General features: G+C 33.4%; 3 protein-coding genes across 3 annotated transcripts; all 3 read left to right on the top strand.

The window, feature by feature from the left end:
- Positions 1 to 253: 253 nt before the first annotated feature.
- Positions 254 to 3,511, top strand: T552_03422 (hypothetical protein; the record flags this gene model as incomplete). Its single annotated transcript, XM_018371927.1, has 1 exon — positions 254 to 3,511. One exon carries the CDS (start codon positions 254 to 256, stop codon positions 3,461 to 3,463), a length of 3,210 nt encoding a protein of 1,069 aa, XP_018224177.1. The 3' UTR covers positions 3,464 to 3,511.
- A 268-nt stretch (positions 3,512 to 3,779) lies between these two features.
- T552_03421 (hypothetical protein) lies at positions 3,780 to 7,069 on the top strand (the record flags this gene model as incomplete). Its single annotated transcript, XM_018371926.1, has 1 exon — positions 3,780 to 7,069. One exon carries the CDS (start codon positions 3,780 to 3,782, stop codon positions 7,017 to 7,019), a length of 3,240 nt encoding a protein of 1,079 aa, XP_018224176.1. The 3' UTR covers positions 7,020 to 7,069.
- A 193-nt stretch (positions 7,070 to 7,262) lies between these two features.
- Positions 7,263 to 10,570, top strand: T552_03420 (hypothetical protein). Its single transcript, XM_018371925.1, has one exon. It carries the CDS (start codon positions 7,309 to 7,311, stop codon positions 10,522 to 10,524), a length of 3,216 nt encoding a protein of 1,071 aa, XP_018224175.1. The 5' UTR covers positions 7,263 to 7,308; the 3' UTR covers positions 10,525 to 10,570.
- Positions 10,571 to 16,065: the final 5,495 nt, after the last annotated feature.

Genomic DNA, 16,065 nt, shown 5'->3' with positions numbered 1-16,065 from the left:
ATAATAGAAATCTAAATGAATGAAATGAAGTTTTAATTATTTTAACACACAATCTTAATTCGAGACTATACTTTATTTGGTAAAATTTAAGCTTATCTCAGAACTAGTGAGCTCTTATCGTAGAAAAGCTAATAAAATTTATGATTATGATAAGAACTCTAACTTGTAAAAAATTGTTTCAAAACAACTTTTCACTCACTTCCCTACATCCAGCTTAGAAACAATAGTTTAAACTCCCTACAAAGAAGCGGCAATGGCACGGCCGGTTAAGAGGCAAGCAGCAGTAGTAGCGGATGACATTGATGAGAAACACCTTTTGGCTTTCATTGTGAAGGAGAAATACAGTAATGATGATAAATGCAAAGAAGAACTCGAGAAATATTGTGAAGAGTTGAAGAAAGCAGATGGTTTGAAAGTAAATGATAAAGTTAAAGGACTTTGTGAAGAGAACGATAAAAAAAAAAAATGCAAAGACCTGAAAGTTGAAGATGAATTGGTAAATTTTGATACGGAACTTGAAGGAGCATTGCCAGATGACATACAAGATGAAAATTGTAAAAAATATGAAGAAAAATGTATACTTTTAGAAGAGACGGGTTATGGTGATCTTAAAGAGAACTGTGTCAACTTGAGGGAAGGATGTTACAAATTGAAGCGTGAAAAGGTGGCAGAGGAGCTTCTTTTCAGGGCGCTCGGAAAGGAAGCTAAAGATGAAAAAACATGTGAACCAAAGATGAAAACTGTTTGCCCAGTGTTAAGCCGAGAAAGTGACGAGTTGATGTCTTTCTGCCTTGATCCGAGTGGAACGTGTCAAGAGCTGAAAAAAAAATTGGATACTGTTTGCCAGCCTTTAAAAGAAGAGCTTAAAGATGGCGAATTAGACGGAAAGTGTTATGAAAAACTTGAGAAATGTCATTTTTATGGAGAAGCGTGTGATAAATCAAAGTGCGAGGAGTATAAGACGAAATGCAAGGGAAAAGGAATCACATATAAAGCGCCGGAATCTGATTTTAGTCCGGTGAAACCGAGTGCGTCGTTGTTGACAATGATTGGGTTGGAAGATGTTTATAAAAGAGCGGAAAAAGATGGAATTCTTATTGGAAGACAAGGAGTGGATCTACCAAAGACGTTTGGTGATAATTTAGTCCAAGATCTTTTGCTAGTGTTGAGCCAAGATGAGAATGATAAGAAACCAGATAAAAAGTGCAAAAAAGCGTTAGAAAAATGTGATGCTTCTAAGCATTTGGATGATGATTTGAAAAAGTTATGCGATGATAAAACTAATAGAGACGCCAAATGCAAAGAATTACTAGATGTAAATGTAAAAGAAAGATGTACAAATCTCAAATTAAATCTTTATCTGAAAGATTTGTCTACAAAATATGAAAAAGCTGATTCAGATCTTTTATTCTGGAGACAACTGCCAACCTTATTTACGAAGGGAGAGTGTGCAGAATTTGTCTCGGAATGTTTCTATTTAAAAAATGTGTGTGAGGATAATAAAATTGATCAAGCGTGTCAAAATGTACGAGCAGCGTGCTATAAAATGGGACAAAATAGGATGTTGAATACACACTTTCGAGAGGTGTTGAAGGAGAGTCCTGATAATATAAAATATTATGATGAGAATCCTCGAAAATGTCAAGAATTTGTGGTAGAAAGCTGTACAAAACTTAAAAAATATCTTCCACAATGTCTTTACCCTAAAGAACTATGTTATGCGGTTTCAGATGATATTTTTCTTCAATCCAAAGAGTTAGGTGTGCTTTTGGATGATCAAAGAGATTTTCCATTAGAAGAGGATTGTCTTGAATTGAAGGAGAAGTGTGCTCAACTTGAAACTTATTCAAATTCGAATTCTCAAAAGTGTGCAACATTGAGAAGGCGCTGTAAATACTTAAGAGTTTCTGAGGGATTTAGAAAAGTATTTTTAAAAAGAGAAGATGATTCGTTAAAGAAAGAAAACTGTACGAAGGCATTGCAAGAAAAATGTGATGCTTTATCTAGGAAAAGGAGGAATCCATTTGGGTTTTCATGTGCTTTGCAAGAAGAAACATGTGAATATATGGTAGCCCGTACAAAAGATGAATGTTTTTATTTAAAAGACAACATGGAGAGTAAAGCAATTCTACAAGAAATTGAAAAAGCAAATAAAAATGAAACAACACTTGAAGAACTCTGCACAACATGGGGCCGACATTGTCACCAACTTGTGAAGAATTGTCCGGATGATTTGAAAAAAAATAAAAACAACCAAGGTTATAACTGTGATGAACTCGATGAAAAATGCAGTGATACCTTTAAAAAGTTGAAATTGAAGGATGAGTTGACTCACCTGTTGAAAGGAAGTTTAAAAGGTGAAGATGATTGTAAAAAAACATTAGGAGAGCGTTGCACTAAGTTGCAAAATAATGATACATTCAAAATTCTGCTTACTAATTGTGAAGCTAATGCCTTGGGAAATGTTTGCAAAGAATTAGTTGAAAAACTAAAAAAGAGATGTCCTACTTTAGAAACCTATCTGAAGAAAGCGAAAGAGGAGTTGACAAAGATGAAGACTGAGTACGATAAGCTCAAACTGGCGGCAGAAGAATCCACAAATAAAGCTAAGTTATTGCTATCAAAGTCTGGAAAAGCCACAATGCCAACTGCGCAGAATGGCAGTGATTCTACACCAGTACCACCACCACAACAAGCACCAGCAGGGCCATCAGGATCAGAGTCACCACCAGCATCAGGGCCACCACCACCACCATCATCACCATCACAAAATGGAGCACCAGATACATCAAGTGGAACACCAGGCACAACAGGTGAGACGAAGAATCCAAGCCCTAGACTTGTTAAAAGAGCATATGTAGCTGAAGGAGTATCAGAAGCAGAGGTAAAAGCATTTGATGCAACGACAATAGCATTGGAGTTGTATTTGGAATTGAAAGAGGAATGCAGCGCTTTACAACTAGATTGCGGTTTTAAAGAGGATTGTTCAGATCTTCAAGTTTGCGGAGAAATAGACAAGTTATGCAAAGAAATAAAACCATTAGAAATTAAGCCTCATCATACAGAGACGCAAAAAGAAATCTCAACCACTACGACGACCACTACGACGACCACTACCACAACTACTACTACGACTACTACGACTACTACTACGACAACCAAGCAGGGAAGTGGAGGAAAAGTAACAGAAGAGTGTACAATGATACAGACGACAGATACATGGGTGACAAGTACGTCATTGCATACGAGTACGACAACGAGTACGTCGACAGTGACGTCGACAGTGACGTTGACGTCGATGCGCAAGTGCAAACCTACCAAATGTACCACCGATTCAAACAAAGAGACAGATAAAGGAGGAGAAGAAGAAGAAGAAGTAAAACCAAATGATGGGATGAAAATAAGAGTTCCTGATATGATTAAAATAATGTTGTTGGGAGTGATTGTTATGGGGATGATGTAAAATGAATGAAAAAATGTTAATAGATTGAAAATGTGCATATATCCATTGTTTATATATAATAGAAATCTAAATGAATGAATGAATTGAAAAATAAAGTTTTAATAATTTTAGTCCGATATTTTAATTAATAACTTGGCTTTATCGGGTAAAGTTTACTCTTCTCTCAGAACTAGCGAGCTCTTATCGTAGAAAAGCTAATAAAATTTATGATTATGATAAGAACTCTAACTTGTAAAAAATCGTTTTAGAATAACTTTTCACTCTACCCATATTCAATTTAGAAACTACCCACTAAACTCCCTACAAGGAGGCAGCAATGGCACGGCCGGTTAAGAGGCAAGCACCAGCAGGAGTAGTACAAGTAGCACAAGATGACATTAAGGAGGAACACCTTTTGGCTTTCATTGCGAAGAAGGAATATAGTAATGAGGATAAATGCAAACAAGAACTCAAGAAATATTGTGAAGAGTTGAAGGAAGCAGATGGTAAATTCAATGTTAATGATAAAGTTAAAGAACTTTGTGGTGGTGGTGATGAAGCAAAACGAGATAAAAAATGCAAAGACCTGAAAGACAAAGTTGAACAAGAATTGGAAGATTTTGATGTGGAACTTGATGCATTGTCAGATGACATACAAGATGAAAAATGTGAAAAATATGAAGAAAAATGTATACTTTTAGAGGAAGCAGACCCAAATAGTCTTAAGGAGAAGTGTGTCAAGTTGAGGGAGAAATGTTACAAATTGAAGCGTGAAAAGGTGGCAGTGGAGCTTCTTTTGAGGGCGCTCGGAAAGGATGCTAAAAAAAATGAATGTCAAGTAAAGATAAAAAATGTTTGCTCAGTGTTAAGCCGAGAAAGCGACGAGCTGATGTTTTTCTGCCTTGATCCGACTGGAACGTGTAAAACATTGGAAAAAAGATTGAAGGATCTTTGCGAGCCTTTAAAAACAAAATTGGCGAAAGATTTAGAAAAAGATTGTCATGAAAGACTTGAGAAATGTCATTTTTACAAAGAAGCGTGTGATGATTCAAAGTGTGATGAGGATAAGGATCAATGCGAGAAAAAAAAAATCACATATAAAGCGCCGGAATCTGATTCTAGTCCGGTCAAGCCGAAGCCGTCGTTGTTAAGAAGTATTGGGTTGGATGATGTGTATAAAAACGCGGAAAAACATGGGATTATTATTGGAAAATCAGGAGTGGATCTACCAAGGAAGTCAGGTACAAAATTTCTGCAAGATCTCTTGCTAGTCTTGAGCAGAGATGAGAATGATAAGGATGCGGGGAAGAAATGCACCGAAGCGTTAAAAAAATGCAAAGATCCTAAGTATTTGGATCATAATTTGGAAGAGTTATGCGATAAAAATGATAACGACAAATGCAAAGAATTACTAGATGTAAATGTAAAAGAAAGATGTACAAAACTCAAACTAAATCTTTATGTGAAAGGGTTGTCTACACAATATGATAATAAAAAATCAGATCTTTTATCGTGGGGACAGCTTCCAACATTATTTACGAAGGGAGAGTGTGCAGAACTTGAGTCGGAATGTTTCTATTTAGAAAATGCGTGTAAAGATAATGAGATTGGTGAAGCGTGTCAAAATCTACGATCAGCGTGCTATAAAAAGGGACAAGACAGGATGTTGAATAAGTTCTTTCAAAAGGAATTGAAGGGAAAGCTTGGTCATGTAAGATTTTATAGCGATCCTAAAGATTGTAAAAAATATGTGGTAGAAAACTGTACAAAACTTAAAGATAAAAGATACCTTTCAAAATGTCTTTATCCTAAAGAACTATGTTATGCGGTTTCAAATGATATTTTTCTTCAATCCAAAGAGTTAAGTGTGCTTTTGGATGATCAAAGGGATTTTCCATTAGAAAAGGATTGTCTTGAGTTGAAGGAGAAGTGTGATGAACTTAGTAGTGATTCATTATTGAATTTAGAAAAGTGTATAACATTGAAAAGACGCTGTGAATACTTTAAGGTTACAGAGGGATTTAGAAAAGTATTTTTAGAAAAAAAGGATGATTCGTTAATGACTCAGGGAAACTGTACAAAGGCATTGCATGAGAAATGTAATACTTTATATAAGAGGAGAAAGAATTCATTTAGTGTTTCATGTGCTTTACCAGAAGAAACATGTAGTTATATGGTATTCCATACAAGTCAAGATTGTAGTAGTTTAAAAGTCAACATCAAAAATGAAGGAATTGTAGGAAAAATTGGAGGAGCAAATAAAGATGAAACAGCACTTGAAGAACTCTGCACAACATGGGGCCGGCATTGTCACCAACTTGTGAAGAATTGTCCGGAGCAGTTGAAAGAAAATAACAAAGATGAGAACTGCGAAGCACTCGATGAAAAATGCAGTGAAACCTTTAAAAAGTTGAAAGCGAAGGATGAGCTGACTCACCTGTTGAAAGGCAGTTTAAGCGAGGAAAAAAAATGTAAAGAAGCATTAGGAGAGCGTTGCACTGTGTTAGAAAAGAATGAAGCATTCAAAATTCTGCTTACTAATTGTCAAGAGGACACCAAGGAAAGTGTTTGCAAAAAATTAGTTGAAAAAGTAAAAGAGAGATGTCCTACTTTAAAAACCGAACTGAATAAAGCGAAAGAGGAGTTGACAAAGATGAAGAATGAGTACGAAAAGGCCAAAGAGGAGGCAGAAAAATCTACGGAGAAAGCTAAGTTATTGCTATCAAAGTCTGGAAAAGCCGCAATGCCAAGTGGACAGGATAGCAATGGTTCTGGACCAGTATCACCGCCTGCACCAGAATCAGGATCATCACCAGCAGTGCCACCACCAGTGCCACCACCACCAGGGTCACCACAAAATGGAACGACAGACGCATCAGGTAAAACGCCAAGCACAGGAGATGGAACACCAGGCACACCAGGTAGTGGAACGCCAAACTATGTAAAATTTGGACTCGTTAAAAGAGCGTATGTAGATGGAGGTGTATCAGAAGCAGAGGTAAAAGCATTTGATGCAACGACGATAGCATTGGAATTGTATTTGGAATTGAAAGAAGAATGTAAAGCTTTAGAACTAGATTGCGGTTTTAAAGAGGATTGTCCGGAATCTAAAAAAGTTTGCGGAGAAATAGACACTTTATGTAAACTGGAACCATTAGAAATTAAGCCTCATCATACAGAGACGCAAAAAGAAATCTCAACCACTACGACGACCACTACTACGACCACTACCACGACTACTACCACGACTACGACGACAACTACTACTACAACCAAGCCGGGAAGTGGAGGAAAAGTAACAGAAGAGTGTACAATGATACAAACAACAGATACATGGGTGACACGTACGTCATTGCATACGAGTACGACAACGAGTACGTCGACAGTGACGTCGACAGTGACATTGACGTCGATGCGCAAGTGCAAGCCTACCAAATGTACCACTGATTCAAGCAAAGAGACAGAAGAAGGAGGAAAAGAAGAAGAAGAAGTAAAACCGAATGATGGGATGAAAATAAGAGTTCCTGATATGATTAAAATAATATTGTTGGGAGTGATTGTTATGGGGATGATGTAAAATGAATGAAAAAAATGTTAATAGATTGAAAATGTGCATATATCCATTGTTTATATATAATAGAAATCTAAATGAATGAATGAATTGAAAAATAAAGTTTTAATAATTTTAGTCCGATATTTTAATTAATAACTTAGCTTTATTTGGTAAAGTTTAGACTTATCGCAGAGCTAGTAAAGATTATGATAAGAACTCTAAGTTGTAAAAAATCGTTTCAAAACAATTTTTCACTCACTTCCCTACATCCAACTTAGAAACTACCCACTAAACTCCCCCAAAGGAGGTGGCAATGGCACGGCCGGTTAAGAGGCAAGCACCACAAGCAGCACCAGCAGCGGATGACATTGATGAGAAACACCTTTTGGCTTTCATTGTGAAGGACAAATATAAAGAAGTACAACAATGCAAACAAGAACTCGAGAAATATTGTAAAGAGTTGGAGGAAATAGATAAGGATTTAGGAAAAGTAGATAAAAAAGTTAAAGAAATTTGTGATAAAACAAAACGAGACGAAAAATGCAAAAACCTGAAAGACGAAGTTGAACAAGAATTGGATGCTTTTGATATAGATCTTCAAGATGAAAAAGTTTGTGAAAAATATGAAGAAAAATGTATACTTTTAGAAGAGACGGATTATGATGATATTAAGAGTGATTGTGTTAACTTGAGGGAGAAATGTTACAAATTGAAGCGTGAAAAGGTGGCAGAGGAGCTCCTTTTGAGGGCGCTCGGAGGGGATGCTAAAGAAGAAGCTAAATGTAAAGGAAAGATGAATACTGTTTGCCCAGTGTTGAGCCGAGAAAGCGACGAATTGATGTCTTTTTGCCTTGATCCGACTGGAACGTGTGGAGATCTGAAAACAAAATTGGGCGAAGTTTGCAAACCTTTAGAAACAGAATTGAATGAGAAAAGTTCAGAAAAGTGTCATGAAAGACTTGAGAAATGTCATTTTTACAAAGAAGCGTGTACTGAAACAAAGTGTGATGAGGATATGAAGCAATGCAAGGAAAAAGGATTCACATATAAAGCGCCAGAATCTGATTTTAGTCCTGTCAAGCCGAAGGCGTCGTTGTTGAGAAGTATTGGGTTTGATGATGTGTATAAAAGAGCTGAAAAAGAAGGAATTATTATTGGAAAATCAGGAGTGGATCTACCAAGGAAGTCAGGTACAAAATTTCTGCAAGATCTCTTGCTAGTCTTGAGCAGAGATGGGAATGAGAAGGAACCAGATAAAAAGTGCAAAAAAGCGTTAGAAAAATGTGATGCTTCTAAGTATTTGAATACTGAATTGAAAAAGTTATGTGAAGATCAAAAGAAAGACGACAAATGCAAAGAATTACTAGATGTAAATGTAAAAGAAAGATGTACAAATCTTAAATTAAAACTTTATCTCAAAGGGTTGTCTACAGGATATGAAAAAGCTGATTCAGATCTTTTATTGTGGGGACAGCTGCCAACTTTTTTTATAAAAGGAGAGTGCGCAGAACTTGAGTCGGAATGTTTCTATTTAGAAAATGCGTGTAAGGATAATAATATTGATAAAGCGTGCCAAAATGCAAGAGCAGCGTGCTATAAAAAGGGACAAGACAGGATGTTGAATAAGTTCTTTCAAAAGGAATTGAGGGGGAAGCTTGGTCTTGTAAGATTTTATAGCGATCCTGAAGAATGCAAAAAATCTGTGGTAGGAAACTGTACAAAACTTAAAGGAGATAAAAGATACTTTTCAAAATGTCTTTATCCTAAAGAACTATGTTATGCGGTTTCAAATGATATTTTTCTTCAATCCAAAGAGTTAAGTTTGCTTTTAGATGATCAGAGAGATTTTCCATTTGAAAAGGATTGTCTTGAATTGGGAGAGAAGTGTGATCAACTTAGTAGTGATTCATTATTGAATTTAGAAAAGTGTATAACATTGAAAAGACGCTGTGAATACTTTAGAGTTTCAGAGGGATTTAGAAAAGTATTTTTAGAAAAAAAAGATGATTCGTTAATGACTCAGGGAAACTGTACAAAGGCATTGCATGGGAAATGCCATCAATTATATAGGAGGAGAAAGAATTCATTTAGTGTTTCATGTGCTTTACCAGAAGAAACATGTAGTTATATGGTATTCCACACAAGTCAAGATTGTAAATATTTAAAAGAAAACATCAAGAATGGAGAAATTGTAGGAAAAATTGAAAAAGCAAATGGAAATGAAGCAACACTTGAAGAACTCTGCACAACATGGGGCCGACATTGTCATCAACTTGTGGAGAACTGTCCAGATCAGTTGAAAAAAGAGAATGGCAATGGCAATAATCATAACTGCGAAGCACTCGATGAAAAATGCAGGGATACTTTTGAAAAGTTGAAAGCGAAGGATGAGCTAACTCATCTGTTGAAAGGAAGTTTAAGCAAAGATGATGATTGTAAAAAAAAATTAGGAGAGAGTTGTACTGAGTTGGAAAAGAATGAAGCATTCAAAACTCTGTATAGTAAATGTGATGATAAAATTGCCGAAGAACTTTGCAAAAAATTAGTTAAAAAAGTAAAAGAGAGATGTCCTACTTTAAAAACCGATCTGAATAAAGCGAAAGAGGAGTTGACAAAGATGAAAAAAGAATACGATGAGCTCAAACAGGTGGCAGAAAAATCTACAGAGGCAGCTAAGTTATTGCTATCAAAGTCTGGAAAAGCCGCAATGCCAAGTGGACAGGATAGCAATGGTTCTGCACCAGTATCCGCACCAGCAGGATCAGGGTCGCCATCATCACCAGCAGTACCACCACCACCAGGGTCACCACAAAATGGAACGACAGACGCATCAGGTAAAACGCCAAGCACAGGAGATGGAACACCAGGCACACCGGGTAGTGGAACGCCAAACTATGTAAAATTTGGACTCGTTAAAAGAGCATATGTAGATGGAGGTGTATCAGAAGTAGAAGTAAAAGCATTTGATGCAACGACGATAGCATTGGAATTGTATTTGGAATTGAAAGAGGAATGCAGCGCTTTACAACTAGATTGCGGTTTTAAAGAGGATTGTAAGGAAACTGAACCAGCTTGTAAAGAAATAGACACGTTATGCGGAGGAATAAAACCATTAGAAATTAAGCCTCATCATACAGAGACACAAAAAGAAATCTCAACCACTACGACGACCACTACGACGACCACTACCATGACCAGTACCACGACTACGACGACAACTACTACGACAACCAAACCGGGAAGTGGAGGAAAAGTAACAGAAGAGTGTACAATGATACAAACAACAGATACATGGGTGACGAGTACGTCATTGCATACGAGTACGATAACGAGTACGTCAACGGTGACGTCGACAGTGACGTTGACGTCGATGCGCAAGTGCAAGCCTACCAAATGTACTACTGATTCAAGCAAAGAGACACAGAAAGAAGAAGAAGAAGAAGTAAAACCAAATGATGGGGTGAAAATAAGAGTTCCTGATATGATTAAAATAATGTTGTTGGGAGTGATTGTTATGGGGATGATGTAAAATGAATGAAAAAAATGTTAATAGAATGAAAATGTGCATATATCCATTGTTTATATATAATAGAAATCTAAATGAATGAAATGAAGTTTTAATAATTTTAACACACCATCTCAGTTCGAAACTATGTTTTATCGGGTAAAGTTTAAGCTTATCAAAGAGCTAGTAAAGATTATGATAAGAACATGTTTAAATTTGTTGTAAAAGTACTTGAATGAATGGATTATCGTGAAAAAAAGAGTTCTGCGTATCTTAAAGAATTAGTAGGGGTTATCATTATTTTAAAAAAAAAGAGTCAAGTATAAAACCAGCGTAAAAAGAGTCCATCTCATCTCATTACAAACAACGACTCCAGTCTAAAATGATTGTAAAATGGATCTATCATGAAACACTAACCACTAACCCTAACCCTAATCCCACTAACCAGAGAAAGAAGTTATCTTGAACTCATTAAAAGAAGATTTGGAATTGGAGAGCTTTATGATCATCATAAAGAGAAACATTAGATCGATTGAAAATGGAATGATCATGAAAACTTGTAACCCTAACCCTAACCCTAAACTGAGTAGCCAGATCACCCGACTCTTCTAAAACCACTAGAATTTCATTGCAAAATGAGTCAACTGAATGTCCATTTAAAAAGAAGTACTAAGATTTATTCAATTCTTTTATTATTTTAAAAAGAAGAGGAAACTTTATAACTACTTTAAAAAAGAAGAGCAAACTTTATGATTACTTTAAAAAAAAAATAAAATCCAAGTTTGTTGTAAAAAACCAGTAGAATTATTGCAAGAAAATTGATAAATTTTATGATTATTTCAAAAAAATTAATAACTCTAAAATCACTGGAAAAAACTAGTGAAATCTATTGTTTATTTAAAAAAAATAGTAAAATCCAAGTTTGTTGTAAAAAAATTATTTAACTCTACGCTAATTACAAAAGAACTAGTGAAATCAATTGTTTATTTAAAAAAAATCACTAAACTCTAAGATCATTGGAAAAAAATAGTGAAATCCAAGTTTATTGTAAAAAAATTAATTAACTCTAGGCTAATTACAAAAGAAGTAGTGAAATTTATTACTTGTTTTAAAAAAATTACTAAAATCTATTGTTTATTTTAAAAAGACAAGTAAACTTTATGATTACTCCAAAGAATTAGTAGAATCTATTGTTTATTTTTAAAAAATCAGTAAACTCTACGCTAATTACAAAAGAACTAGTGAAATCAATTGTTTATTTCAAAAAAATTAATAAACTCTAAAATCATTGAAAAAAACTAGTGAAATCCAAGTTTATTGTAAAAACGATTAGAATAATTATAAAAGAAGTAATAAACTTTATGATTATTTAAAAAAAAAGAGAAAACTTTATGATTACTTTAAAAAAAATAGTCAAATCCAAGTTTGTTGTAAAAAAAATATTTAACTCTACGCTAATTACAAAAAAAATAGTGAAATTTATTACATGTTTTAAAAAAACTAGTGAAATCTATTGTTTATTTAAAAAAAAAATAAAATCTGTTTATTATTTTAAAAAAACTAGTGAAATTTATTACTTGTTTTAAAAAAAAAATAGTCAAATCCAAGTTTGTTGTAAAAAACCAGTAAAATGATTGAAAAAAAAGTAGTGAAATCTATTGTTTATGAAAAAGAGTCTATGATTATGATAAAAAAAGAGTTAGAGATTGCTTATCGTGAAAAAAAACGAATCCATCTGTTTAGCAAAAATTAGTCTGTCGTTAGGGCGAAGCTAGTGGTGATTTAATAAAAGTAAGCCATTCAATAAGGTTGAATTGAATTAAAGAGATTGATTTGAGAGATGTTTTTATTTAAAAATAATTTAAAAAAAAAAGAAAAGATTTTAAAATGAAATTTAAAAATGAAAATAAAAATAAAAAAAAATGAATAAATTGGACAAGTTGAGTTGAATTTTCATTGATAAATATAAGAAATGAAAGGATAACGTAGGTTTTATTAAAAAAAAGATGTCCATTTAAAAATATCTTTAATTTAAAAAAAAAAGATTTTAAAATTAAAAATGAAAATGAAAAATAAAAATGAAATCTAAAAAAATTTGTTGAATAGATCAAGTAAGATTGAATTGATTTTTCATTAGTAAAGATGAGAAATGAAGGGTTAGAGTAGGTTTTATTAGAAGTACAATTCAATGAAATTTAAAAGGATTTTAAAAATGAAATATAAAAAAATTATTTAGCAGTCAATTATATAAAAATGAATTGATTTTTACTACTAGAAATGAGAATTTAGAAATAATTTTGTTAGAAGTAGAATTTTTTGTTAAAACTAAAATTAGATGAAATTTAAAATTAAAAATGAAATTAAAATAAAAAATGAAATGTAAAAAAATTTATCAATACTGGATTATGTAAAAAAGAATTCATTTTTCATTAGTAAATATGAGAATTTAGAAATAATTTTGTTAAAAGTAAAATTAAATCAAATTCAAAAGGGTTTTAAAAATGAAAGTGAAATTAAAAGTGAAATTGAAAATGAAATGTAAAAAAATTAACAATTAATCAAATGAAGTAGAATTGATTTTTTATCAACTAAAAAGAGATGAGAATTTAGAGATAATTTTATTAAAAGTAGAATTAAATCAAATTTAAAAGAATTTTAAAAATAAAAGTGAAATTAAAAGTGAAATTAAAAGTGAAATTAAAATGAAATGTAAAAAAAATTGTTCACACTTGATTATATGAAAATGAATTGATTTTTCAATAGTAAAGATGAGAATTTAGAAATATTTTTATTAAAAGTAGAATTAGATGAAATTTAAAATTAAAATGAAATTAGAATAAAAATTAAAATAAAAAAATAAAAAATGAAATCTAAAAAAATTGTTAACAATTAATCAAATGAAGTAGAATTGATTTTTTATCAACTAAAAAGAGATGAGAATTTAGAGATAATTTTATTAAAAGTAGAATTAAATCAAATTTAAAAGGATTTTAAAAATAAAAGTGAAAATGAAAATGAAATTAAAATGAAATGTAAAAAAATTGTTCACAGTTGATTATATGAAAATAAATTGACTTTTGATTACTAAAGATGAAAATTTAGAAAAATTTGTTCACACTTGATTATATGAAGTAGAATCGATTTTTTATTGACTTAATAAGAATTTAAAAATAATTTTCTTAAAACTAGAATTTTTTGTTAAAATTAAAGTTAAAAATGAAATTTAAAATGAAAATGAAAATGAAATTAAAATATAAAAATGAAATCTAAAAAAACTGTTAACACTTGATCAAATGAAGTAGAATTGATTTTTTATCAACTAAAAAAAGATGAGAATTTAAAAATATTTTTATTAAAAGTAGAATTAAATCAAATTTAAAAGGATTTTAAAAATGAAGATGAAATTAAAAGTGAAATTGAAAATGAAATATAAAAAAATTATTTAGCACTCAATTATATGAAAATGAATTGATTTTTCATTAGTAAGATGAAAATTTAGAAATATTTTTAACAATTGATCAAATGAAGTAGAATTAATTTTTTATTGACTAAAAAAAATAAGAATTTAAAAATAATTTTGTTAAAAGTAGATTTTTTTGTTAAAAGTAGAATTAGATGAAAATTAAAGTTAAAAAGAAGAGAGTAGAGAGAGAAGAGAGTAGAGTGAGAAGAGAGTAGGGTGAGAAGAGAGAGAGTAGGATGAGAGATACTTCTATTTAAAATAAAAAGTATTGAATTATTTTGGAGTAACGTCGATTTGATGAATTGTTTATAAAAAAGATTAGAGAGTATTTTAAAAAAGAGAAAAGGAAAAGTTGAATTAAATAGATCGTTTAATTGTAAAAAGATGAGATTACAGAGATATTTAAAAGGAAGAGATTAACGTGAGTTTTAAAGAAGAGAGAGTAGAGTGAGAAGAGAGAAGAGAGTAGAACGAAAGATACTTCTGTTTAAAATAAAGTATTGAATTATTTTTGAAGTAACGTCAATTGAATAGATCTTTTCTTCGTAAAAAGAAGAGAGTAGAGGGAGCTTTAAAAGAGGAGAGTAGAGTGAGAGATATTTTTGAAGAGAGTAGATTCAATTCGATAGATGATTTGTTCGTGAGAAGAAGAGAGTAAAGGGAGAAGAGGGAGTTTTGAAAGAAGAGAGAGAACGAAAGATATTTTTGTTTAAGATAAAATATTGAATTATTTTCAGAGAGTAGATTGAATTGAATAGATTTTTTGTTTGTAAAAAAAATTAGAGTAAGATTTAAAAAGGAGAGAGGGAAGAGAGTAGAGAGTAGGATGAGAGATACATCTTCTGTTTAAAATAAAAAGGATTGAATTATTAAGAGGGAGAAACGTCAATTGAATAGATCATTTGTTTTAAAAAGGGGTAACATCGAATGGATGGCGCTTCTAAGGAATGCGACTACTGAGGAATGCGACTACCGAGGAATGGCACTTCCGAGGAATGGTGCGTCCGAGGAATGTGCGTAGGAGTATAAATAGGAGGGAAGGAAATAGGGTGGGTGGGGCGGTGGTTGGTGGTGGTTAGAAAGGGTTAGGAAGAAGTAGGGGGGGGGAGAAGAGAATAAAGAGGGGGGAGTAGAAAAAAAGAATAAGAGGGGGGGGGTCAAAAGTCACGTGACGAAGTACGAGGTCACGTGAAGATAAGGACGAAGTCACGTGGCGATAAAAGGAAGTAGGAAGTACTAAGTAGACGTCGATTCATAAAGTGGTAGCACCGGGTTAACGTCTATTCACAAAGTGCTAGTACTCAGTGGGCGTAAGTAGTACAGGGTGAACGTTTGTTCACAAAGTGTTAGTAGTAGGTGGGCGTAAAAAGAAGTGCTACTTCTGGGTGAACGTCAATTCACAAAGTGCTAGAAAGAGGTGAACGTAAGTAGAGAAGGTGAGACGAGTAAGAAAAGGTGTGTGCCAATTCACAAAGTGCTGCTTCAGGGTGAGCGCAGAATGTGAGTCGGTCGTCGGGGGGAGTACTCGGTCGGGGAGAAGTAGAAAAGGTGGGCGTAGAAGTACTAGGTGGGCGTAGAAGTACTAGGTGGGCGTAAGTAGGAAAGTGGACGCCAATTCACAAAGTGCTAGTACTGGGTGAGGTAAGTAGGAAAGTGGACGTCTATTCACAAAGTGCTCCGGGTAGGTGGACGCAAGTAGGGTTAGGTGAGGCAAGTAGAAAAGGTTAACGTCTGTTCACAAAGTGCTAGGGGTAGGTGACGTAGAGTGAAGTGCTATGAAGGTAAGGTCAAAGTCACGTGACCAGTAGAAGTCACGAGAACAGGTAGGGAGAAGTTGTAGTAGGTAGGTTCGAGTCCTGAGGTTACGCAGAGGGGGCAGGAAACGCAAAGGGAAGTGCTAGGAAGGTGGGGTCAAAGTCACGTGACTTCGTCCTGGTCACGTGATAAAAAGATGATTACATAAGCAAGAAGTCACGTGACGTAGAGGAGATCACGTGACACTGACCAAGAGAGCACGTGACTTTGACCAAGAGAGCACGTGACTTTGGAATGAAAAGATACGAGAAATCTAAAACAAGCAAACGAAAGCTAAGAATTTAAAT

This window comes from Pneumocystis carinii, assembly GCF_001477545.1.
Source record: "Pneumocystis carinii B80 chromosome Unknown supercont1.17, whole genome shotgun sequence".
In the NCBI taxonomy this organism is placed as follows: Eukaryota; Fungi; Ascomycota; class Pneumocystomycetes; order Pneumocystales; family Pneumocystaceae; genus Pneumocystis; species Pneumocystis carinii.
Note: the sequence above shows the minus strand (reverse complement) of the source record. Positions and strands in the feature narration are given on the sequence as shown.